Source organism: Podarcis filfolensis (genome assembly GCF_964270895.1).
Source record: "Podarcis filfolensis genome assembly, chromosome: 5".
NCBI classification, from domain to species: domain Eukaryota; kingdom Metazoa; phylum Chordata; class Lepidosauria; order Squamata; family Lacertidae; genus Podarcis; species Podarcis filfolensis.
This window is the reverse complement of record NC_139608.1, coordinates 1,259,038-1,286,496: the sequence shown is the minus strand read 5'-3', so window position 1 is coordinate 1,286,496 and position 27,459 is coordinate 1,259,038. Positions and strand designations below refer to the sequence as shown.

Below are 27,459 nucleotides of genomic sequence, written 5' to 3'. Positions count from 1 at the left end.
TTTGCAAAGTTTAGGTGGTGAATTGTGGAACTGTAGAGTTCAAAGGGACCCTCAAGGGTCATCTAGCCCAACCCCCTAAAATGCCAGGATCTCAACTGAAGAATTCCCAGTGGAGCCCATTCCACTGTGCTCAAGACTGTCTCCGCTCTTGGCTGAGCTGAGCAATTTTTCTTCTTTAGTAAATTCACATGCCGCCTTCCACACACAGATCACAGGGCTGTTCTGATTTGTAACAGAGGCTCTGTTACGCTTCGGGAGACGGAGCACGTTAATCCACTTGGGCCCGTCACTCGAACCCTCAGCCTGACCTACCTCACAGGGTTGTCGTGAGGATAAAAATGGGGGGGGGGAGGCCAAGCCCACCACCTTGACCTCCTTAGATGAAAGGTGGGGTATAAATCAATCAAATGAATAAATGATAAACCTGAGTAGTTGTTATGTACTGCTATTTATACCCCACCATGGGACGCGGGTGGCGCTGTGGGTTAAACCACAGAGCCTAGGACTTGCCGATCAGAAGGTTGGCGGTTCGAATCCCCGCGACAGAGTGAACTCCTGTTGCTCAGTCCCTGCTCCTGCCAACCTAGCAGTTCGAAAGCACCTCAAAGTGCAAGTAGATAAATAGGTAACACTCCAGCGGGAAGGTAAACGGCGTTTCCGTGCGCTGCTCTGGTTCGCCAGAAGCAGCTTAGTCATGCTGGCCACATGACCCGGAAGCTGTACACCGGTTCCCTCGGCCAATAAAGCGAGATGAGTGCCACAACGCCAGAGTCGGTCACGACTGGACCTAATGGTCAAGGGTCCCTTTACCTTTATACCCCACCAGGAGCTCAAGGTGGCCTGTACATGGTTCTCACCCTCCTTATTCGACCCCCTCAACAACAACCCTGTGAGGTAGGCTGAGAGAGGCAGTGAATGGCCACCCAGGTCACCCAGTGGAGGGAGCTGAACCCTGGTCTCCCACAAATCCTACTACAGTACTCTAACCATTACACCATTCCCTCTCTCTCTCTCTCTCTCTCTCTCTCTCTCTCTCTCTCTCTCCATCTACAGCAGGGGTCAGCAAACATTTTCAGCAGGGGCCGGTCCACTGTCCCTCAGACCTTGTGGGGGGGCCAGACGATATTTTTTGGGGGGGGAAATATATGAACGATTGGGATGCAGGTGGCGCTGTGGGTAAAACCTCAGTGCCTAGGACTTGCCAATCGTATGGTCGGCGGTTCGAATCCCCACGGCGGGGTGAGCTCCCGTCGTTCAGTCCCAGCTCCTGCCCACCTAGCAGTTCGAAAGCACTCTTAAGTGCAAGTAGATAAATAGGGACCGCTTTATAGCGGGAAGGTAAACGGCGTTTCCGTGTGCTGCCCTGGTGCAGGCTCGCCAGCTGCAGCTTCGTCACGCTGGCCACGTGACCCGGAAGTGTCTTCGGACGGCGCCAGCTCACGGCCTCTAGAGCGAGATGAGCACGCAACCCCAGAGTTGGACACGACTGGCCCGGACGGGCAGGGGTACCTTTACCTTTACCTTTATATGAACGATTGGTCCGGATGCATTTGATTTCCTCCCACAATATTGTGACCCTCCAGAGCTGCCCTGGTCCGCTTGTCACACACAGCTACCCCTCCCGGGTCTCCCTGCTTTCCAAAACTTCCCTGGAGCCATCACACTTCGCAACGGCCGGTCATATATCAGCCATGTGCTTTAAGGAAAGAGAAGAGGAAAAACATCTCCCATTTCAAAGTCGGTGTTTACAGACGTGGCACAATTACCGCATATCATTCTGCCTCTCAAATCCCTCTCGGAATATACTGCGGATCCTGAATTGCACAGGGAAATGCCATAGCTGGCAGGCTGCTGAGTTTTATGCCCTCGACACAGACAATCACTGCGGCAATTAACATTCTGAAACAGATTTATTCCCTGCCAAGTAAACAGGAGGGGAGGAAAGGAGCCTTTGTTAGCGTTCCAAGAGACTCTCATCTGTGAGCATTGTGGACACTGCCGCCCCAAACCTTCAATAAAGAGGCCTTGGACATAGGAAGGCTTTGCTGGATCAGGCCAAAGGAGGCCTGCCCTTGGAGTCCAACATCCTGTTCTCACTGTGACGCCCATGGGGAAGCCACAAGCAGGATCCAAGCGGGAGGAAAGTTGCCCCGTCCCCTAGTCTGGAGGGCCCCACCACTTAGTTGCAGCTCTTGCAAACTAGCTCAATTCATTTGGGGGGGGGGGGCTGATGCAGACATCCAAGTGGCCAGCTAAGGTCCTTGCCTTACAAAGAAGCTTGTCTGACTAGTGCAGCCATCAAACTCTTTGTTAGAGTCTAACCCTCACTGTTACAAACATTTGTAGACATTTGTAGATATCAAACATGAGTCTGACCAAACTGCGGGAGGCAGCGGAAGACAGGAGTGCCTGGCGTGCTCTGGTCCAGGGGGTCACAAAGAGTCGGACACGACTAAACGACTAAACAACAACAAAACCCTCACTGGGTGCAGCACCCGAAGAATGGGAAGGGACCCAGACTGACCCCCAAAATAATAATAATTCCACAATAATACTCTGACATGCAGATGTCTGAATGGAGATTCTCTCGAGTTCGGAACACAATTTGTCCTCTGATAAAAGGAAACTTTGGTAAAACTGATACTGGGTCCACCTTTGAAATCACCACAAATAATAATTGGTGTCATGTCACTCTCTAGAGTGGGAAATCGAGCGCCCCAGGATTGTTCAGGGCTTCTGTGCAAAAGGACATGCCGGCTTGCAAGCGCCGCGATTTCAGCAGCGAGCATCAACCACCTCGTAATGGGAATCCCAGAGTTCTAGGACACCGAAGACATGTCAATTCCCCCTAATATGGGCAGCTCTGAGGTGGGAAGAAGGAATCTATGGCTTTGCTTTCTACCCAATTTATCTTGCTGGCGTCCCTGCCAAGAACAGGATTCAGCAATTACCCACTTGCTCAGAGCTGAGCATCTGTTTCAGCGGCTCCGCATCTTCCAGCTACATCTCCAGCTACATCTAGATCTCCCTGGCACTAATCCAGCCTCCCCCAGCCTGGTGCCTTGCAGATGTTTCGGACTAAGGTTCCGATCTGCCCCAATCGGCAACAGTGGCATTGGCTGCGGATGATTGAAGATGCAGTCCCAAATATCTGGAGGGCACCTGACTGGAGAAGGCCGCTACAATTCCAAACCCCGAAGGCTCTCTGGGCATCAAGGAAAAAAGGAAAAAGGGAAGAGCCATCTGCAGTTCTTCAGTGCCAATCCGAATCTGCATCATGTTGCACATTGGAGTCCCAGTGAACAGGCTGGATGTATTTTTTTCAGTGCAAACACAGATACACATCCCTACTAGGGTCTAAGGTCCGTATAGTTAAAGCCATGGTTTTCCCATTAGTGATGTATGGAAGTGAGAGCTGGACCATAAAGAAGGCTGATCACCAAAGAATTGATGCTTTTGAATTATGGTGCTGGAGGAGACTCTTGAGAGTCCCATGGACTGCAAGAAGATCAAACCTCTCCATTCTGAAGGAAATCAGCCCTGAGTGCTCACTGGAAGGACAGATCCTGAAGCTGAGGCTCCAATACTTTGGCCACCTCATGAGAAGAGAAGACTCCCTGGAAAAGACCCTGATGTTGGGAAAGATGGAGGGCACAAGGAGAAGGGGATGACAGAGGACAAGATGGTGGGACAGTGTTCTTGAAGCTACCAGCATGAGTTTGACCAAGCTGCGGGAGGCAGTGGAAGACAGGAGTGCCTGGCGTGCTCTGGTCCAGGGGGTCACGAAGAGTTGGACACGACTAAACGACTAAACAACAACAACAACACCACCACTAGGGTCTGCCTGTTCTTACATACAACTATTGCATAGAATCACAGAATTGTAGACTTGAAAGGGAACCTGTGTCATCGAGTCTGGCCCCTGCAATGGAGGAATCTCAACTAAAGCAGCCAAGACGCATGGCCCCCCAAGCTCTGCTTAAAAGGCTCCAAGGCAAGCTAGTTTTCTGCTGCTCCGGAACGCAGGACCCAAACCAATGGCTTCAAGTTACAAGAATGAAGATTCTGACTAAACACCAGGAAGAACCTTCTGGCTGTGAGAGCCATTCAGCTGTGGGACAGATTCCCTCACAAGGTGGTGGCCTCTCCCTCCTTGGAAGTTTTTCAGTAGAGGTTGGGTGGCCACCTTTCAGGAATGCTTTAGCTGTGATTCCTGCATTGCAGGCGGTTGGACTGGATGGCCTTTGGGGGTCCCTTTCCCACACGACAATCCTACGATATAGCACCCTGTCGATGCTAAGCCCCAGGAGCTCACCAAGCTTGCTAACATTGCATCTCCTGCCCAATTCCAAGCAAGGACCTTGAACCAACAGAGATGAAATTGCACCAGGTGGAGAGGCAGCACTGATTTAATTCCAACACAGCTGGGAGAGGGGGGAGTCCTCCGCCAAGACACGGGGAGGGGGCCACTCCTTGCTGCTTATTATCCTGCAGAGTGATGGAGCAGAATAAAGGGGCCAAGCTGAGACAGGAAATTAAAATGATCCTAAAGGGACATGGGCTGTTTTATTTGGGGGTGGGGAGAGAACACTGTTTAGAACAGGGGGCAGCAACCTTTTTCAGCTGTGGGCCGGTCTACCATCCCTCAGACCATGTGGGGGGCCGGACTATATTTTTTGGGGGGAAATGAACGAATTCCTATGCCCCACAAATAACCCAGAGAAGCATTTTAAATAAAAGGACACATTCTACTCATGTAAAAACACGCTGATTCCTGGACCATCTGCGGGCCGGATTTAGAAGGCGATTGGACCGGATCTGGCCCCTGGGCCTTAGGTTGCCTACTCCTGGTTTAGAGTTTTTTAAAAATACATATAAAAACCCTCAACAACTTTTGCATAACGATTCCTTGCCTTTATTAGCAATCAGCTTTGATGTGCCACACGAAGCTGTAACTCCTGCATCCCAAACTATCAGCTGCGCAGACTCCCTTCCCCGCTGCAAGGAGATGAGATTTTAAATATTGAAGACTGCACTCTTTGCTTTCCAAACCACTTCCAGTAAATAATTTAATTATCCCTTGCCTACTCAAAGGGAATGAAGAGCCAGAGTTAAGCAGCGAGGGACTTCCTTGTCAGCAGCAAAGCAGATCCGGATTTTGAAAGGATGGAGACGGAGAAGACCTAAATCCTGGAAAAGGCTCCTGGGCCCAGCTCTACACCCCATATAGGAAGGCAGTGTGTTTCCTGTGCCGTGGCACCCTGGGGTGCCTTGACTGGTGGCCCCTCTTTGCTCCCCCCCTCCTCTGATGCCCTCTTGTGTCTCTGCCTCCCAAAGGCTTGCACAGCTGTTTGTTGCAGCAGCCCTGGCTACAAGCTCTGCAGGCGAATGGTGCCTTTGGGGCTGGCCAGGGGGTGCTTCCAAGGCCCCTGAGGGGCAGTGTGAGGAGGCACCTCTTTGTGGGGCAGCTCAGAGACCAGAAGCAGCAACAGTGGCTGCCCAGAGGACTCCCAAGGAGAGGAGAGGAGGCTGAAGGAACTCTCCACAAGGGAGAGTGTTCGAAAAGGGTGAGGGGATGCCAGCTCTGAAGGCATAGGGTGGCATAACTGGACTCCTGAGCCTCACAGGATGCCACAGAAAGAAGGTAGTTGGTCAAGGGAGCCGTGAACCCCCAAAACTTGAAAACCTCTGTGTGGCGTTTCCCCTCCTATGTGTGTGACATCATACTGGGTTCATAGGGAAAGGGTTAACTAATTGTAAAATGACTAACTAATGGGAACCCAGGGGGCAGAGTTAACGGTGTATGAGTTTAAGCACAGAGGTTTTTATAGAGTTAGGGTCATTGAGGAGACGGTCTGGAGTTAGGAGAGACAGAGAAGATACCGTAAGTCTGTGGGTTGGGCTAGTCTGGTGTGAGAGAGGGAGAGAATTTGTTAAGAGGCGTCAGTCAAACAGTTGAGATAATCAGAAGGTATTAGGAAGATAATCAGAAGGTATTAGAAAGTTAAGATACTGACAGGAATATTATCTGAGACACCATAAACTTGTTAATGTTTGTAAAATAAACTTGGGTTTTTTGGTTCACTTTTAACAACTGACTGGACTCAGTGTTTTACCAGAGAGTAACTGGTTGGTGGCAGCGGGGAAGCGGGCACAGTGGTGGCACAGGATCAATAGACCATTAAACATCCAGGGACCCTGTGTGATCGCCACACTCTGTAGTAAGGAGAAACTGGAGGATGAACAAGGGAAGGCAGTTGGGACAGGGAGGGGGTCTGAAAACCACAGGGAGGGGTTGAAAGAGCCACATATGTTTCATCTGCAGAAGAGAACGTCCTTCACTCGGCACATAACTAAGTTATGCAACTGGCTCCCACAAGAGGCAGTGAGGTCCACCATGTTGGGTGGCTTTCAAAGACGATTGGACAAATCCATGGAGGGGGTAGAGAGAAGGATCAGTGGCTCCCAGCCAGGATCTGTTCTGCCCTCCCCAGTGGAAGGAAGCAATGCCCCGGAATACCAGCTGCTGGAAACCACAGGAAAGGAGAAGGTTCTGCTGCTCAAATCCTGCTTGATGGTTTTCCGAAAGAGCCATCTGGTTGGCCACTGTGGGAACAGGATGAAGGACCTGATGGGCTACTTCTTATGTGCATCAGAGAAGATTTAAGAGATAGGTGGGCAGCCTAAGGCCTTTCTATGTATAAGGCTTACATCCAGCAGAATGGGCAGTTAAATAAGTGTATGCCAGGGGACTGTGCCCATGCATGGTGCTGGATGCCCCACAATGCAAAACGATGGAGCCAGGATCTTTCCCAGCTGCATTTTGCGCCTCAAATGCAGGACGGGACGAAAGGCACACCTTAATGACGGCTTTTAATGAGGCAGCAATCAAGCGGAATAAAGTCAAGCATGAACACACCGCTAGCAAACTACCGGTCCTATTTAATAAATCAGCAAGGATCAATTATTTATTTTAAATGAGTCCCCTGGCAGTTAACCTCTCTCTGCCCTTCCACGCCATTTTAAAAAGCAATTGTGCTGGAATCCGTCAAATAGGAAGATTTAAAGCCTCTCCTTGCTCCAATTTCCCACCTTGCAACGCCTCCCCCTTGCCATCCCACCTCCTTCCCCACAATGAGCATAGGATCTGGGTAAACTTTGGCCACAAGACAAATCCTTCTTCCATCAGTCCATCCAGACACAGAGAACCCCATGCTGGATGCATCACACGCTGCAAAAATAAGATTTATACCAAGTGGATTCCTGCCCCTTGGTTCCATCAACTCATCTCCCCAGTGCCCGCTACCCTATAAAAAGCATCATTCAGAACAGTGGTCTGTGTGGCCCACTAAAGAGGAACAGAACACAAAGAATTCAGAACAGGAACAGTTAATTACATGTTTATTCAAAGCCTGTTAAAACTATTAAACCAAGGGCTGGTGAAATTGGTCTGGCCTGGCGGTGCCAGCTTTTCAAAGTCTGAGAGTCATTTGCACCCCCAGCGACTCCCTGCTGCCTCTTAGCACCCCACTGAGAATCCCACCCACTTTGGAACCCACTGGTTTGCACAATAAATGTTCACAAGTCGCTTTCAGTGCGGGGCAGAGTGAGATGAAAGAGTAGACAAACACACCCTTGGCACTCATTAAAAACAGATCTCCTTTCACTGGGGATTTTGCTTTTTCTGTGCTCGCACTACTGAACTGAAGGGGGGACCCTTCCTGCTCCAAGCCCATCTCCCACATTGAGGGGCACTTGCAGAACCCCCACCTGAGATGCCCACTTCCTATTGCTTCCTGGAAAGGGCCAGCTCCGATTGTTCTGATCCCTGTACAGAACCCTGTACGGATTATAATCAATCTATATGCTAATTCAAGGTGGCTCCTCTGCATACAGAATACGGCCCGGCCACAAATGCATCCCAGGACCATGATCTGTCACTGAGACATCATCTTATGCAAGAGTCAGGCCAGGCCTTGGGGTTCAAGCCCAGGGAACGAGGTCTGGGCAACTGCCAGGCGGCTTCTGCCAGGGTTCCCCTGGAGCTGTGACATAAGGCTGGCAGGACCTTTTGCTCAACTCTCAACTCTTTATCTCATATACAACATTGCCTCTGCCTTCCCTTTTGTGCTTAGGTCAGGTGGAAAAGTGTCACCTTCTTCTCTGCCAGGGGCAGCTGGGGAAAAACACTCACCAGAGCTTGGTGCCCATGGGGACAGAGCCCAATAATTCCAATGTTTTTAGGTTACCAGGTCAAGAACGAGAAAGACCCAGAAATTTCAGGGCCCAAATCTGAAACCTAGGGGGAACCCCTGATGATGTCATGGGTGTGGGTGGTGATGAGGTCACAGGGGTGGGCCCTGCAGATGGAGGTTAAATGGGACAGCAAAGCAGAGGAACAGCAAACGCACCCACCCCCCAAGTGTCTATGCTATAATTTGATCTGGAGACGGAGGTTAATTGGGAGAGGGGAGTGTCTTTGCTAGAATTTGCAGCCAGCTCCTGTTGGGCTGAAGCTTGCAAACTCCATGCATGGCAATCATCATAACCACCATCATTAGTCAAGCCCTCCATCTACCAGGCAAACCGGGACACCAGCTCAGACCTGGGGGGCTGACAACCCTACTCAGTTATTCAAGGTCAACACTGAGAAGGAAGAGGATACAGACAGGCAGTGCTCCCCTGCCCCCCACCCAGGATTGGTTGTAAGGAAGAAGGCAGGCAGATGCTGGCATGACAAGGGGAGGCCAAGGTCGGTGGGGCAGCACCCCCTTTGTCCTAACCGACTGGCCTCCTCTGCAAACCACTCTACGTGTTTTCAGCAAGAAGACCCAGGGAAAGGCAGCCCTGGCCAGCACCTGTGACATCACCGACACACCTTCCCCCTACCCCAAGCAGCTTTGCGATACAGTATATAGTATGCATTTAACATATATGAGCTTGTTTAATTTCTTTTTAAGGCAGAGAGCCCAGGTGAAGCCCACGTTCACACCACAGAAGGGGAAAAATCTTCTGTACTGAAAATATTGTGTCTGCCTTTGTCCTGCCGAGTGCCGGATTTACATATAATCTAAACAAGCTATAACTTAGGGCCCCACTCTCTTGGGCCCCCTAAAAAAATTTAAAGGCAAAAAAATCCTGGATGTACATTTCCAAAATATAAGATTAAAATAAAATAAAACCTAGATGCAGCAACAGTGTTTTGTGTTCTGTAGGCTCCTATGATGTAAGTCATGGGCTCTGTCTGCTAGCCTGCTCCCTCAAATATCCCTGATTTGCTCCTTTCTATATATTGGGTGCCTACATTCTGCATGTGCAAATGGCTTGAGATACCTATTAGGTCCATCAGTTACCATATAGAATATATTCAACACAAGAACAGCAACCATTTGTTGTGGACAAAGGACCGCTGGACATAGAAAGGGCCCCATGACCTTCAGGAGCTGAGGGCCTCATCAAACCTCAATCCGGCCCTGCCCCTGCCCACGAATGCTCAACAAAAACACCCTGGTCCGATCCCACCAGCCCCAGAAACAAGGTCAAAGCCACGCTGTGAACTTACTGAGCTGTAGAGATAGCCCTCGGCGTTCATGGCCACGTAAAGGCCAGCCTTCACCCCCTGAATCGCCACCACACGAAGACCCACGGGGATTAGATTGAAGAGAGCTGGAGGAGAGAAGTGGAGAGAGAGGGGAAATTAGCTTAAATTGCTAGGAGGAGCAAGACGAAGGAGAAAGCCATTGAGTCCAGCGCTCCAATCCAAGACATCGCAGGCTCCCTGCACCCACCTCCCTATCAGCCTCTGTCAACCTGGAGCCCTCCAGATGTTTTGGACTTTTGCTGGACTTCGAACAAGTATATAACTTTTATGAAATAAAGAAAGAAATGCAATCTTTATCCCAATTGGTTTCTGCCTTGGATTTGTGCTGATTTTTTTATATATGCATTGTCATTGTTTTATATCCATGGTACTTTTTGGGGCCACTGCCCCCCCCCAGCTTCCATCAACTCACCCCCAGGGCCCTCTACCCTACAAAAAACATTATTCAGAATAGCAACCTGCACGACCCACTAAGGAAATCCAGTTGAAACTATTTAGTTTAATTTAGTCAACAAAACTGATGAACCAGAGGCAGCTTTTCAAAGTCTGGTAGGCATCTATACCTCCTCCTCCTTCTTTGGCCATCCCTCATAGCCAAGTAAGATCGTCTTCCATAAACATGGTTTTAACAATGAATCCGTAAGTGACTGTGGAGGCCAATTCTGGATCCACACGTCCTTCCACAGTGGGGAGATGGGTTTCCAGGTGGGAGTTGGTCATGCCAAGCGTGCCTTCCTCTTAGCATGTTTCTCCCTTGTGTCCTGAGTTTGAGTGTCTCCAAAGCCCATGACACCTTTGGTCAAGGCTGTTCTCCAACTGGAGCGCTCGCAGGCCAGTGTTTCCCAGTTGTCAGTGTTTATATTACATTTTTAAAGATTTGCCTTGAGACAGTCTTTGAACCTCTTTTGTTGACCACCAGCATTACGCTTTCCATTTTTAAGTTCGGAATAGAGTAGTTGCTTTGGAAGCCGATCATCAGGCAACCGCACAACATGACCAGTCCAACGAAGTTGACATTGAAGAATCATTGCTTCAACTCTGGTGATCTTTGCTCCTTCCAGAACACTGAAATTAGTTTACCTGTCTTCCCAAGTGATGTGTAAAAATTTTCAGAGACACCGTTGATGGAATCTTTTGAGGAGTTGGAGATGGCCTTTATAAGTGGTCTATACTCCCTTGCCCCTAGGGAATCCCACTGCCCCCACCCCCAAAAACCAGCTTAAGCTGCCTCTGGAGAATGGACCATGGACAACTGAAGAATTCAAAATGCGAGGGGTGGGGGAATCTCCAATTTAAATATGTAAACTGAAACTGGTGAGTCTCATCTCTGTCTCCTCTGGGAGAGATGGGCGACCTTCCTATCTAGCTCTGCCAGTCGAGGCAGAAAACTATTTCTAAACCTTTGGTGCCACATCAGTGCGTTGAAACCTTGCAATTAACAAGTCTATTTATAAGAACTTTTGACTGGGAAAAAATGGAGCACATCACTACGGATAATGAAGGTAAATGGCTGCCATCACTCATTCTCTGCAATCCATTTGTCTTGCGGTGAAGGGCTGTCTCAGAGACGACAGGGAAGAGGAAGGGTAACCCTCCTCAAGATCAGCAAGGAGAACCTCACTGTGGAATCAACTTTCTAAGCTCCCTCCAGCAATGTTATTTCTCCCTTTCCAAATCAGGGCCTGGAAACTTTTATTTATTCATTCAGACAACTTATACACCACCCTATGCCCGGAGGTCTCAGGGCAGTTCACAACAAGACCACAACATATAAAGTCAAACCAAAATCAATAACCCCCCCCAAAAAAACCCCACTTTCTAAAAGGGTGTTGGATGTCAGGAAGGTAAACCAAAGGCCTTGTTAAAAAGGAATGGTTTGCCTAGTGCCTAAAGGTGTGTAATGAAGGCACCAGGCGAACTTCCCTGGGGAGAGCATTCCACAGAAGGGGTGCCACTGCAGAGAAGGCCCTGTTCTCGTGTTGCCGCCCTCTGAACCTCTCAAGGAAGGGGTACACAAAGAAGGGCATCAGAAGATGATCTCAGGGTAGGTTCATATGGGGAGGGGTGGTGCTTGAGGTACTGTGGTCCTGAGCCATTTAAGATTTTGTAGGTCAAAACCAGCACTTCAAATTGGGCCTGGAAACTAATTTGAAGTCAGTGCAGTCGGACCAGGATCGATGTAATAGGCGCAAACCGACTTGCTCCAGTGTGCAACCTGGTTGCTGAATTCTGCACTAGCTGAGGTTTCCAAACCGTCTTCAGAGGCAGCCCTACATATATTGCATTGCAGTAATCTAACCATGAGGTTACCAGAGCCTAGACAACAGGACCACTGGACCTGCTTGGGGCAGAGAGGAAAGTGCCACGGTGGATGCAAGACACAGCAGCATTTAGACTTTAAGCAAATGGCAACGATTCAGCCTTCTCTTCTTCCTCCTCCACCAGCTCCTCCTGCTTCCATGGTTCTCTTGCAAGCGCAGCCTTCCCACACATTTCAATTTTTGTTCCATAATTTCCAACAGATTCTCCAACAAGACGTGCTTCAGCCAGCCTTCACTGAAACATCTGGAGGGCACTAGGCTGGTGAAGGTGTTCAGAGGTCTTGAAGACGCACTCTGGCTCCATCATGTTAACACGCGATCCGAGTGTTATTCACAGAGATTTGGGGTGGCAGAGTGTAGCCCACGCAAGGAGTCAGCCTTGCCTTGCTCTAGAGACTCCTCCAGTGAAAGCACCGGCTTGCCTGGGGGGGGTCCCTCAACATGAATTAATGCATTCCCCTCTACAAAAAAATAAATACATTAAAAAATGCAACTAGGTTGTTTCTGTGTTTAAATGATGAGAGATAATTTGGCAAAAGCCTAGTTTGGAGCATGGCTGGGGAGGGCAAGCTGCCTGTTTGTGGAGATGTAAGACAAGCTCAAGGCTCAAGGAGGTTTTCCAGAACATGCTTCTGCTAGAGCAGGTTGCCTCCAGGACACTTTGAAAGCTTAATCTGTAAGAGGTCTGTAGGGCTGCCTTGCCTGCAGATTCCCCCTTCCTGCCATCCAGCATTTCTGGGGCTGAAGAGACTCCCTTAAAATGAAAGATTGCAGCTGGGGGACTTCCTAGTTTAGAGAACAGGAAGGAAGAGGAGCTGTGATAGAAACCTATGCAGAAAGCAGATAGGGGAAAAATGCTTTTCTTCCGCTCTCATTGCACTAGAGCTCTTGGACATTCAATGAAGCTGAAGGCTGGGAGATTTAGGACAGGAAAAGAAAGTCCTTCTTCATTGCAGCACATGGTTAATCTCTGGAACTCCCTCCCACAGGAGGCAGTGATGGCCATCAGCTTGGCTGGCTTTAAAAGAGAGACAGTGTGGTGTAGTGGTTAAGAGCGGTAGTCTCGTAATCTGGTGAACTGGGTTCGATTCCCCGCTCCTCCACATGCGGCTGCTGGGTGACCTTGGGCCAGTCACATTTCTCTGAAGTCTCTCAGCCTCACTCACCTCACAGAGTATTTGTCGTGGGGAAGGAAGGGAAAGGAGATTGTGAGCCGCTTTGAGACTCCTTAGGGGAGTGATAAAGCGGGATATCAAATCCAAACTCTTCTTCTTAAAAGAGGACTGGACATTCTTTTCCTCCTCCTTTGGAGGCAGCAGTATTTTTGAGTGCTTCTTGCTTGAAACAGCAGGAGAGGAGATTCCGCCTGTGCTCAGATCCCACTTGTGGGTTTCCCATAATGGATATCTGGTTGGCCTTTTGTTAATGTCTCCTTATGTTAATAATAATAATAATAATAATAATAATAATAATAATAATAATATATTTATATCCCGCCCTCCCCAGCCAAAGCCGGGCTCAGAGCGGCTAACAACAATAAAAGTAACACAGCATTCTAAAATCAATTCATTTTAAAATCAGTTCAAAATCAAATTAATGGCAACCATTGGACTAGAGTTCTATGAGGATTGCCAAAGGAGGGGGTCAGACTGTGCCTTGGCCAAAGCTCTGGTGGAACAGCTCTGTCTTGCAGGCCCTGAGGAAAAATGTCAAGTCCCGCAGGGCCCAGGTCTCTTGGGACATGGCGTTCCACCAGATCAGGGCCACAACCGAAAAAGCCCTGGCTGTGGTTGAGGCCAGCCTATATTCTTATGAATGCACACTAAAAAGGATTTCCGGAGACAATCTGAGCCTTGAAATGACCCAAACCCAGACCGGGACTCCATTATCAGATGCTGGAAGGACAAAGGACTCCTGAACATCTCACAGCTTCCCTGACCCCAGTCTTTGCCCAATTTCCATGTTTTGTTGTTGTTGTTGTTTAGTCGTTTAGTCGTGTCCGACTCTTTGTGACCCCCTGGACCAGAGCACGCCAGGCACTCCTGTCTTCCACTGCCTCCCGCAGTTTGGTCAAACTCATGCTGGTAGCTTCGAGAACACTGTCCCACCATCTCGTCCTCTGTCATCCCCTTCTCCTTCTGCCCTCCATCTTCCCCAACATCAGGGTCTTTTCCAGGGAGTCTTCTCTTCTCATGAGGTGGCCAAAGTATTAGAGCCTCAGCTTCAGGATCTGTCCTTCCAGTGAGCACTCAGGGCTGATTTCCTTCAGAATGGAGAGGTTGGATCTTCTTGCAGTCCATGGGACTCTCAAGAGTCTCCTCCAGCACCATAATTCAAAAGCATCAATTCTTCGGCGATCTGCCTTCTTTATGGACCAGCAAAGCCTAAGTCTCTTTTTTCCTGGGGGTGTTGCTGCAAGAATATTCTTCCTACCTCCTAGCAGAGAGACAGGAGCAGCAGCACCTTGCCTCCTCTCACCCTCCTCCTCCTCCTCTCCCCAGCCAGTCAATCTGCCATCCAAATAAATCTCTCTCGCTTCCTCCCTTGGCATCCCTCCTTGGGAAGCGAGAGTTTTGTTCTCCCCACCACCCCCAGACAGCAGCTGCAGCGTCAGGGGCAAAAAAGAAAGAAAGAAAGAAAGAAGTGAGAATAGCAATGCAGGAGAGATTTATTTAAAGGGGACGCGCTGACAGGGGACCCAGCGCAGGGAACAGCTGCCTTAGCTGTAATTTAACACTTTGCCTGAAAGGGGGGGGACCACCGTGAAGTGCCTGTTTGTGAGGGTGGCCAGGCAATGGGTGTGATTTATAACCAGGTAGCTAAAGGAAAGAGAGAGAGAGAGACTCACTGTAGTCGCTGTTCTCGTCCTTCGTCCCATCAATCGTCCCATCTGGGTGCATCTGCAGGAAGAATTCCTGCTGGCTGAATAACCTTGTCACGATTCCTTTCAGCTGGGGTTCTGCAAGGAGGAAGGGAGACAAAGAGGGGGCATGTTAACCCGGGCGTTAGTCCAGCTCCCAAACATTCAGGCCACCGTCCCCCTTGGTTCCCTAAATTCATCCCAAACCGATTAAAAAAACCCCACATTATTCTGAGCAGTGGCTGGCCTGACTCATTAAATCATAAAACCACAGAACTGCAGTGTTGGAAGGGACCCCAAGGGGCCATCTAGCCCAACCCCCTGGAAAGCCACAGCGAAAGAACCCCTGACAGATGGCCAGCCAACCTCTGCTTCAAAAGGTTATACGATTATAACCCAATGAAATTCAAAACAGCAACAACGAACTGCACATTTATCCAGAATCCAATTACACTGGTACCTCAGGTTACATACACTTCAGGTTACATACGCTTCAGGTTACATACGCTTCAGGTTACAGACTCCGCTAACCCAGAAATAGTGCTTCAGGTTAAGAACTTTGCTTCAGGATGAGAACAGAAATCGTGCTTTGGTGGTGCGGCGGCAGCAGGAGGCCCCATTAGCTAAAGTGGTGCTTCAGGTTAAGAACAGTTTCAGGTTAAGAACGGACCTCCGGAACAAATTAAGTTCTTAACCCGAGGTACCACTGTAAAACGATTTAGCTTAATTAATGCCACAAAATGGATGGAGTTTATCCAGCAATGCTGGATGTCAAAGTCTGACAGGCATTTATACCTCCAGCTCCCCATTGCTGCCCCCTTGCCTCTTAGCACCCCCTGAGTAATCCCCCCCACCCAGTGGGGGAAGCACCAGCCCAAACGCGGAGGAAGCTCCTCAACCATGGGTGGGCAACCTAAGGCCCAGGGGATGGATCTGGCCCAATCGCCTTCTAAATCCGGCCCACGGATGGTCCAGGATTCAGCGTGTTTTTACATGCGTGGAATGTGTCCTTTTATTTAAAATGCATCTCTGGGTTATTTGTGGGGCATAGGAATGTGTTCATTTTATTATTATTATTATTATTTGCTTCCAAAATATAGTCCGGTCCCCCACAACGTCTGAGGGACAGTGGACCGGACCACGGCTGAAAAAGTTTGCTGAACCGGAAGACACAAGAACTACCCACGCTGGAAGAGTGGCAGACGAAGGTGATTGACTATATGAGACTGGCTGAGATGACTGGCAGAATCCATGACCAAGGGAAAGTGACGGTGGAAGAAGATTGGAAGAAATTTAAAGTTTATCTTAAGAACTGTTGTAAAATTATTGAATGCTAAAATGTTATGGGTAATGTAAAATAGAATTGCAGTGATAAGTAATTGGATAAGAGAAAAAAGATCAGAAATTGTATTACAAGTATTGAAATTAGGGGTTGCTGGGAAAATTTAAAACAGGGATGCAGAAAAGGGAGGTATGGGGAAGTCGTTGAAACAGGGTTTAAGAAAGAGAGGTTAAGAAATTATATGTTGTCAGAGGCTCAGGAGCAGAAGAGCAGGGGCTGACATATGTGTTTATATGTTTGTTTGTTAATGTGTTATGTTGTGAATTGTTAGTTGTCTTGTGTGTTAATATATGTTGTAAAACCAATAAAAATTTATTATAAAAAAAAAGAAAAAGTTTGCTGAACCCTGGACCTCAACAGAGCCAGTGTGGTGTAGTGGTTAAGAGCGGTAGTCTCGTAATCTGGGGAACCGGGTTCGCGTCTCTGCTCCTCCACCTGCAGCTGCTGGGTGACCTTGGGCCAGTCACACTTCTCTGAAGTCTCTCAGCCCCACTCACCTCACAGAGGGTTTGTTGTGGGGGAGGAAGGGAAAGGAGAATGTGAGCCGCTTTGAGACTCCTGAAGGGGAGTGAAAGGCGGGATATCAAATCCAAACTCTTCTTCTTCTTCTTCTGTCACATCCCAGCGTGACCAAGGACCCAGGAGAGAAGGGATAAGGCCACACAGAGGGGAGAAGACTCTGCTCCCACTGTCTAGACCAGGCTGCCCCAAACTCAGCCCTCCAGATGTTTTGGGACTCCAACTCCCAACATCCTTAGCTAACAGGACCAGTGGTCAGGGATGATTGCCCCATAGGATGGCTGCAATACCATCAAGTGAATGATGTGTTTAGATGTGACAAGAAAGTAGGATTTAATGATAAAAAAATCCAAATTCCAAATCGAATTACTAGAAGGCAGGAACAAATTATTGTCTAAAATGTGCAATTTCTCATTAGAATGGTATACAAAACAGACAAAGGAGGAGATGATAAAATGGGCAATGGATTTTGGGCATAACATTGAGTATGATGCTTGGGTAAAACTGTGGAATGAGAGTATAAAATTTACAGCATGTACCACCGTAAGAGAGAATATAATGAAAATGATGTATCACTGGTATTTGGCACCTGTTAAATTGGCAAGAATGTATAGGATGAGTAGTAAGACATGTTGGAAATGTAAAGATAAAGATGGAGATTTCTATCACATGTGGTGGACATGTGAGAAAATGAAACCATTTTGGGAACGGATTTATAACGAATTGAAAAAGATATTCAAATACACTTTCCCGAAAAAGCCAGAAACTTTCTTGCTAGGCTTGATGGGAGAGGAAATAGAAAAAGCAGATCAAAGTTATTTATGTATGCTATGACTGCTGCCAGAACTTTGTTAGCCCAAAAATGGAAAGTACCAGAATTACCAACAATAGAGGAGCGACAGACGAAGATGGTGGATTATGTGGAACTAGCAAAACTGACCTGTAGAATCCAAAATCAGGAGGAAACAAAATTCCAAAGAGATTGGAGTAAGTTTATTGATTATATAACTGTAGAAATTTGAAGACTCTGGCAGGAGTGAAATAAATCTTACAATGTAGACTGACTGAATATAATAAGAAACTGTGGAAAGGTGACTGAAGCAAGAAAACCTGTTGGAGGGAGCGAAGGAAGTCAATGCTCAGCAGAGTGTTGGGAAAGAATGTGGGTAAATGACTGTTGAATATTACTGTACTTTGTTTGTTGGTATAAAATGAAACTAAACAGCATCTTAAAAAAGCAGTGACATCACCTTGCCGACAAAGGTCCATATAGTTAAAGCTATGGTTTTCCCGGTAGTGATGTATGGAAGTGAGAGCTGGACCATAAAGAAGGCTGATCGCCAAAGAATGGATGCTTTTGAATTGTGGTGCTGGAGGAGACTCTGGAGAGTCCCATGGACTGCAAGAATATCGAATGCATCCATTCTGAAGGAAATCAGCCCTGAGTGCTCACTAGAAGGACAGATCCTGAAGCTGAGGCTCCAAGACTTTGGCCACCTCATGAGAAGACTCCCTGGAAAAGACCCTGATGTTGGGAAAGATGGAGGGCACAAGGAGAAGGGGACGACAGAGGACGAGATGGTGGGACAGTGTTCTTGAAGCTACCAGCATGAGTTTGACCAAACTGCGGGAGGCAGTGGAAGACAGAAGTGCCTGATGTGCTCTGGTCCAGGGGGTCACAAAGAGTCGGACACAACTAAACGACTAAACAACAACAACATTAAATGAAAAACCAATAAAAATCATTTAAAAAATAGATGAGTCTTGGGAATCCCTTTCAACTCTATATTTCTATGGTAATGTAAAGGTGGTGGGGCATTCTCTTTTTTGTGCATCCATTTTTGGTGGGGCTTGTGCATGTGGGCTGAGCCTTTGACTTTAGGGGAGGCCTGGGAGTCATCATTTGCAAAGCCTATCCTATTTTGGGGGTTTTTTAAAAATGATTTTTCAGTTGCTTGCAGAAATCCAAGCAATAAAAAAGACAGAAGGGTGATGGGGAGCAGGGGCTCCACAAAGCATTGTGAAATATTTGCACTGAAGAAGTGAAAGGTTTTAACTGAGTTAATTTCACCTTGACAAAAGCAATGAAAATTCAGGGAGGGGCGCAGGTGGCACAGCAGGGAGACGGTGACAACAAGCCTGGTTTCCAGCTGATTGTATCTCCAACACCATTTATAACACAGAGAGAAATTTGCAAACATGTACTCCAAATATCGCCCCCTCCAAAAAGCAAACAAACCCAGAACCACCCCACGCAAGCCAGCTGACACGGGGGTTCAATACCATAAGGGGGCATTTCCCAGGGTATCTGCCAAGTCAGTTTGAGAGTTGATTTAGCTGGAAAGTGACTGCAACGTGTTGAATCTGCAAATGCACACATGTATATGGAACGGTTGGATTTTTCTTTTCCCTCCTGCATCGGCACATGAGTAGGATGGATCTGTGCCATCCTATGTGATCATATCACTCAGTCACATGGCAGGATCTACTTCACGCAGCACATTGTTAAACTATGGAACTCCCCAACACAAGAGGCAGTGAGATGGTCACCTGCCTTGATGGCTTTAAAGGAAGATTAGACAAATTCATGGAGGAGAAAGGGCTATCAATGGCGACTATCTGACTTTTAGAAAACATCTGAAGGCAGCCCTGTTTAGGGAAGTTTTTAAAGTTTGAAGTTTTACTCTGTTTTTAGTGTTCTGTTGGGAGCCGCCCAGTGTAGCTGACTACTACTACTACTACTGAGAAGAGATCACTGAAGAATGGATGCTTTTGAATTCTGGTGCTGGAGGAGACTCTGGAGAGTCCCATGGACTGCAAGAAGATCAAACCGTTCCATTCTTAAGGAAATCAGCCCTGAGTGCTCACTGGAAGGACAGATCCTGAAGCTGAGGCTCCAGTACTTTGGCCACCTCATGAGAAGAGAAGACTCCCTGGAAAAGACCCTGATGTTGGGAAAGATGGAGGGCACAAGGAGAAGGGGACGACAGAGGACGAGATGGTGGGACAGTGTTCTCGAAGCTACCAACATGAGTTTGACCAAACTATGGGAGGCAGTGGAAGACAGGAGTGCCTGGCGTGCTCTGGTCCAGGGGGTCACGAAGAGGCGGACACGACTAAACGACTCAACAACAACAACAACAACCAGCTGCTGGAAGCCACAGGAGGAGAGAAGGCTCTCGTACTTGAATCCTGCTTGCAGGTTTCCCACTGACATCTCATTGGTTGGCCACTGAAAGAACAAGATGCTGGACTAATTACTAGATGGGCCATTGACCTCATCTAGCAAGCTCCTCTTATGTTCTTAGCATAGATCAGACATGTCCAACAGGTAGATCGTGATGTACTGGTAGATTGCAGGGGTGTCCCAAGTAGATCGCGGAATGGCTCAACAACAATGGCAATGAGTCTTTTTATACTGTGAGTAGATCGCAGTCTCTTGGGAGTTGGACATGCCTGGCATAGATCATACAGGGGCTAGAAAACAAAGACCCACCAGCCCCACTTAACTCCCTGGTCCAACCTGCAGCTGTGCGCGGGAACTTGTGGCAAGCAACCTCAATATTGGCCAGGGCGACAGCAGAGCTGGCACAAAACCCGAACCCAATGCAGGCAGTGGGTCTGAGAGAATCCCCTGGTGTCTGGCCAAGTCCCTGGCTACGCACTGAGTCATTGTCACTGCAAGCAATGAAGCAGGCTCTGTGTATAACACATTGCAAGCCAAAGGAACAGGATCCTCTCCAGAATCTGAAACACTCCCTCGCTTGCTCTGGGCTAGACTTGCCTTGCAAATCCAGAGCAATGTGAAGAAGGGACACTCTGCAGTGGCCTCTCAGACCTGGGGGACCTCAAAATATGCTGGAAGACAATTCCCACCAGCCCCAGAAGTTTTGCAGTGAAACCAAATGGGATGTCCCATCCAAGGTGCTTATTGTGGGGAACCTGCAAGCAGGTTTTCCACACATGAAGTTCTCCCCTCTCTTAAGGTCTCCAGAAACTGGCATTTGGAAGCACTGCAGGCTCCAGCAGTGGAAGCAGAACACAGCCATTGTGGCTGGTAGCCATCGCTTGCTGTCAATGGCCATGGATTTGTCCAATCCTCTATGAAAGCCATCCAAGTTGGTAGTCATCACTGCCTCCTGAGGGAGTGAAGAAGGACTTTCTTTTAACTTGGACTACTTGGACTACTACAAGCTATGGCTTTCCCAGCAGTGATGTATGGAAGTGAGAGCTGGACCATAAAGAAGGCTGATCACCAAAGAATGGATGCTTTTGAATTCTGGTGCTGGAGGAGACTCTGGAGAGTCCCATGGACTGCAAGAAGATCAAACCATTTTGAAAGAAATCAGCCCTGAGTGCTCACTGGAAGGACAGATCATGAAGCTGAGGCTCCAAGACTTTGGCCACCTCATGAGAAGAGAAGACTCCCTGGAAAAGACCCTGGTGTTGGGAAAGATGGAGGGCACAAGGAGAAGGGGACGACAGAGGATGAGATGGTTGGGCTACCTTGAAGCTACCAGGATGAGTTTGACCAAACTGCGGGAGGCAGCGGAAGACAGACGTGCCTGGCGTGCTCTGGTCCAGGGGTCATGAAGAGGCGGACACCACTAAACGACTAAACAACAACAACACTGCAACACCCTGTATGTGGGGGCTACCTTTGAAGGTGATCCAGAAACTACAACTAATCCAGAATGAGGCAGCTAGACTGGTAACTGGGAGTGGCCGCCGAGACCACATAACACCGGTCTTGAAAGACCTACACTGGTTCCCAGTACGTTTCCGAGCACAATTCAAAGTGTTGGTGCCGACCTTTAAAGCCCTAAACGGCCTGGGTCCAGTAGACCTGAAGGAGTGTCTCCACCCCCAGCGTTCTGCCTGGACACGGAGGTCCAGCTCCAAGGGCCTTCTGGAGGTTCCCTCGCTGCGAGAAGTGAGGTTACAGGGAACCAGGCAGAGGGCCTTCTCAGTAGTGGCGCCCGCCCTGTGGAATGCCCTTCCAGCAGATGTCAAGGATATAAAACATTACACAACTTTTAGAAAGCAGCCCTGTATTGGGAGGTTTTTATTGTTTGATGTTTTTATTATGTTTTTAGATATGCTGTATGTTGCCCAGGGTGGCTGGGGAAACCCAGCCAGATGGGAGGGGTATACATAAATAATAATAATAATAATAATAATAATAATAATAATAATAATATTGCTGAATCTTCCAACATTCAGCTTCTTGGATGTCCACGTTTGGAGACAAACTTTTCTCTGTCCACTTCCTGATTTTATAAAGTTCTATCATGACCCCTCTTGCTTGCCTTTTCTCTAAACTAAAAAGCCACAGACATTGCAACCTTTCCTCCTAAGAGAGTCCCTGTATGGTATGCAGTCTGTGACCAAATGGCTACACAGATGTGGCCGCATTCACCTGAGTAAAAAGCTTTCTTCAAAGGGGGGGTTGCTCCATCCCCTTGATCATTAAGGCTGTCATTTTCTGAACCTTTGCAATTCTACATTATCCTTTTTGAGAGGGGACCAGAACTATACACAGTATTCCAAATACTAGCATATGTTTAACCCCTGCTGTTCTGGATGAAACAGAAGAGGAAACACTACACCACACACACACACACACACACACACACACACACACACACTGAAGCAGTCAACTCTAGGAAAAATTCAAAAGCTATGGAAAGGCTTGGATAGAGAAAAATGCTGCAGAAGATGACTAGGAGGCATGTTTACAGTGGTACCTCGGGTTAAGAACTTAATTCGTTCCGGGGGTAATTCTAAACCTGAAACTGTTCTTAACCTGAAGCACCACTTTAGCTAATGGGGTCTCCCGCTGCCACCGTGCCGCCAGAGCACGATTTCTGTTCTCATCCTGAAGCAAAGTTCTTAACCTGAAGCACTATTTCTGGGTTAGCGGAGTCTGTAACCTGAAGCGTCTCTAACCTGAAGTGTCTGTAACCCGAGGTATCACTGTATATGGCAAAAGAGCACATCAGGAGAACACAGAATCACAGAATTGTAGAGTTGGAAGGGACCTCAGGGACCACCTAGTCCAGCCCCGTGCAATGTAGGAATCTCAGCTGAAGAATCCCATCCATTCTCTGCTTAAGGATCTCCCATGAAGAGGAGTCCACCACCTTCTGAGGGAGACCATTCCACGGCTGAAAGGGTCTTACTACCAGAAAGTTCTTCCTAATGTTCATGTATGCAACAACGGCCGCGAGAGTTCTGGTAGCGCAAGGATGGAAGACTGAAGAAACTCCAGCTAAAGAATCATGGCAAGAAAAATTGGTGGACTATGCAGAACTGACAAAACTGACCTATAAGCTACGGGACAAGAATAACTGTGACTTTAAGGATAAATGGGAACCCTTTACAAAGTATGTGAAGACGCAACAAAGCGAACTGGACTCCTTGGCTGGTTTTGAATAAACATTCACAAACTTTTTATTGATAATAATCAGCTAAATAGTTTGAGGATCTATACAACTTTGTAACATGCAGGAAACAGCATTCTTAGAGAAACCCAAGACAGGAACTGAGGGAAGTCGGGGGTGGGGGCGGGTGGGTTTTGTGTGGGAGGGGGGAGTGAGGAAAAATGGGGGGGGGAACAAGGATGATATGTTTTAGGATAATGTGTCTTGTTTTAATTTTGAATAAAAAAAACTAAAAAAAGAAAGTTACAGATAGGTAGCCGTGTTGGTCTGCCATAGTCAAAACAAAAAAAAAAAATTTCTTTCCAGTAGCACCTTAAAGACCAACTAAGTTAGTTCTTGGTATGAGCTTTCGTGTGCATGCACACTTCGTCAGATACACTGAAACAGAAATCTGACGAAGTGTGCATGCACACGAAAGCTCATACCAAGAACTAACTTAGTTGGTCTTTAAGGTGCTACTGGAAAGAAAAAAATTTTTTTTGTTTTAAAAAAAGAAAGTTCTTCCCAATGTTTAATGGGAATCTCCTTGCTTGCAACTTGAATCCCTTGGTTCTGGGGCAGCAGAAAACAACCTTGCTCCACCTCCCATGTGGCAAAAGACCGCCAAGCTTCGCTCCTGCTCCCGACCCGACCTTCTCCACCTCAGCCCTGACGCTGTCTCAGGCTCTCTCTTTCTCTAGAGCAAGCTCCTTGCGTTCTCCTCCGCCGGCTCACCAGAGGCTTCATCCCACATCATTTATTTACCGACTTGCACAGATTGCCGGTGGCATCTCTGCCGGTAACTGCCGCGCGGAACAGGACTGCGGAACGGATTAAATGCGATAACATTGTGCAGAGCTTTCCCTTCCTGGCCAAGATGGATGTTATTAGGTAACGGTTAACTGGAGGCATCTCTGTGGAGAGGGATAGCAAAGGCCTCCGATGTCAAGGCAGAAAGCAGTGGCAGCAGCCCTTTGGCACATCAAAACCTGTCGTGTTTGCTTTATTCTGCAGTCAGCGCTTCCCTTGTCATGGTCCCACTACAAGCTCAGCAGAGAAGCAAGGCTGCAACCGGCGCCCCCACCCCCACCCACACACTGCTTTGGGGGTAAGCACCATTGAAATTGGTGGGATTTTGCTCACGACTCACAGTGTTAAAAACTCAGATATATAAAGGAACATGATGGAAAATGGAAATTAAGAGATTATGATGAGATCAAAGACCAGTTTCAGAGTTGGTTGCATTATCGACAACTATATGAAACACATAAAGAAGACAGTAAGAAAGGGTTTAGTTATACAAGGTCTAGGTTTCAAATGGAAGTGATCGAAGGGAAAGTGAAATTACTGAATACAGCATACTATTAGAATGGGAGAAGAAAGATGAAGAGGTAAAATCAGTTATGATTAAATGGGCACAAGATGTAGGTCACAACATTATGATGAAAGATTGGGAAAAATTATGGAAAACTGATTTAAAATTCACAGATTGTTCCCTGTTGAAGGAGAATTACATGAAGATGATGTACAGATGGTACACAACACCAGTGCAGTGAGGGAAAATGTACAAAACTAGTTCAAATATATGTTGGAAGTGTAAGGAAAAAGCCCCTGAGCCAAATGCGGCCCAACTGCCTTCTCAATCCAGCCCACGGATCGTCCGGGAATCCTTTCATTTAAAATGCATTTCTGGGTGATTTGTGGAGCCTGCCTGGTGTTTTTACATGAGTAGAATGTGTGCTTTTATTTAAAATGCATCTCTGGGTTATTTGTGGGGCATAGGAATTCATTAATTTTTATTTTATTTTTCAAAATATAGTTCGGCCCCCCACAAGCTCTGAGGGACCCACGGCTGAAAAAGTTTGCTGACCCCTGGGCTAAATTCCCACCTTGTGGAGGGGAAGGGGAATGTGACCTCACGCTTAAGGGATTATGGAGTATGGGGAGACCTGGACTCCCCTCTTCCAGAGGAACCAAGGAAATTGGTCAAACCGTTGAATTCTGGAGATTATTTGTGAAGTTTCTACAGTTTTCTATATTGGATTGTCAGAGGAAACAGTTCGATACATGGTATCGGCTTATGGCTACAATTTTATAAACTGCTTTTCTGAGCCTCTTTGCTGTTCTGTATATCTGGTGCTTGTGTAAACAGTCATTGTCCTGGACTTAGTTCGAGGCTGTGGTGGGGACTTGGGATTTTTGGGTAGCTACTTAACTGCCCCCCCCCAATTCCTGGTTTTGACAGGTAAGATGTCTCTAAAGTCTTATTTTTCAAATGATGGACTGACTGTGATTGATTCTCAGTTAAACATCTGGCTAGTTCAGATGACAACATTGAACTAAGAACTCAAGAGAACTTAAAGAAGGAAAGTCCCTTGATCCAGGGACAGTCCACATAAATATTGACCTATTCCAAGCTCTCTTTCTTAATGGACCATTCGTAACATAAGAATATTCTTCACAACTGGGAGCAGGGCGCGGTGGAGGGGGGGGGGAGTGAAGACAAGCAACAACAATTGACTATAATAGGGTTGCCATATTTCAAAAAGTGAAAATCTGGACACAAAAGTTGTTGAGATCCTGCTCAGGCTGCACAGAAAAAAAACACTTTGGTTCCTGAAATTCATTCTGATCGTGTGGATAAAATGTAACACTTCTTCCGCATTCGTATGAACTCAATTTTTTTAGTGTGGTGGAACTCCCTGCCACTTGACACCAGGCAGGAAGCTTAACTGCACTCTTTCCAGTGCCTGCTAAAAACATCCTTGTTTAGACAAGATGTTTAGAAAGTTGGTGTGAATTTTAATCTGTTTTCAGTCTACAGTACTGTCATTTTAACTTTTCAATTGTTTACATTCTTACCGTTATCTTTTCTTGTTGATAATGTCATTGCTTTATCTTTTGTGTAAACAGCTTTGAGTGTTTTTTTAAAGGAATCAATTGTCATATGAATTTTAAGAAATAAATAACAGAAATAGGAGAGTTGCCAGAGGAATCTATTGCCCTAGCAGCTAATAGCCAGAGACCCAGCTATTAGAAGGTGTTTGGAAAAGGGCTTGTCTCCCCAGGCCCTGACCAGAAGCAATAATATCCATTGCGTGGCAGAGCAAGGAGAGAAAGAATCTAGCAGTCTTGGGAAATGGACACAACTGACTCCCTCTCTGTGAGAACCCAAATGCATAGATGGGGTGGTGGGTGGGCTTCATTCCTCCTGTTAACAGAGAAATCTGAGGGCTCCCTTGAACAAAAAAGCAAGGACACCAACCAGGAAAATTGGAGCAAAACAGTAGCCAGTAGGCTTGGTCTTTATTGAAATTGTCACGACAGGACTCCAACTCACTGCAAGAGGAAGCAAGATGGAAGCCCCAAACAAAAGAGCCCCCAAAATTTTATTAGCTACTAATCCCCATGTTACACCGCCCCCCAAACTACATCACTCATACATCATGGTTACATCACGAGATGGGAGGTCTGGTGGCAGGAATCTGAGCATCCTGGACCCTGCCCCATGGTTCCCCTTGCCCTCCACCAAACACCCATCAAGTGTAACAAAAGAGACATTTACATTTCCCTGTTTCCCAGCCAAGTTACCAGGTAATCACACCCTTTTGTCTTTATCTGGGTTTGTTATTTCTGGAATGGCTACCTGTCTGGCCCTCAGGTATCAGGATGCCAGGGATCATCACTCAGGCAAAGGGGCTGCTGAGTAGCTGAGCTCACATGTCTAGATGAATTTCTGAAGTTTTCCCTGTGAGCCAGTACATAGAGACATTTATCATTTGGTATTGTGCAGCAGAGGCCCTTTGAATAGATAGGAAGAAACTGTGACGAAGCGTTTTGTGGGGACAAATCACAAAAGTCACAAAAGTGATTGTGCTGATCTTAGTAGCGGGCTGCATGTGCATGATATCTGCTGGAGGGGCAACCCCCCCCAACCGGTACATAATTTCCTGCAACACTCCTGCTAGAAAAAAAATGAGGGAGCAGAACCCTTGGGGTGGTGATAATGTGAGCCCTTCCATCCCATGCGCTTCTCATGTGTGTGTGATACTAAGCAAAAGCATTTTATTGTCCCAGAAAACGCTACCAGCCTTCAATGACCTTCATCCCGAAGACACCAGCACAAAGTGTAATCGGGGACACCTGAAACCCCTCAACTCTCACACAAAGGATTACTTGGGAGCAAGTCTCCATTGGTACTTCAAATCATAGAATTGCAGAATTGGGACACCTCCCTCCATGGTCCCCTGGCCAAGTCCCCTGCAATGCAGGAATCGCAGCTCAAGAATCCTTGACAGATGGCCATCCAACATCTCTTTAAAAACCTCCAATGAATCATGGAATTGGAAAGTTGGAAGGGGCGCCAAGGAAAATCTAGTCCAACACCCTGCACT

The 27,459-nt window shown here is 47.4% G+C and overlaps 1 protein-coding gene across 3 annotated transcripts in view; it reads right to left on the bottom strand.

The window, feature by feature from the left end:
• The window catches only part of FGF12 (fibroblast growth factor 12), a 226,774-nt gene that overhangs the window by 50,302 nt on the left and 149,013 nt on the right, over positions 1-27,459 (bottom strand). For all 3 annotated transcript variants that reach the window (XM_083612989.1, XM_083612988.1, XM_083612987.1), the window contains 2 exons: positions 14,771-14,881; positions 9,563-9,666 (listed from right to left, as the gene is read on the bottom strand). In XM_083612989.1, the coding sequence (XP_083469115.1) occupies positions 9,563-9,666; positions 14,771-14,881 (215 nt within the window). The remainder of the gene's footprint in view (positions 1-9,562; positions 9,667-14,770; positions 14,882-27,459) is intronic.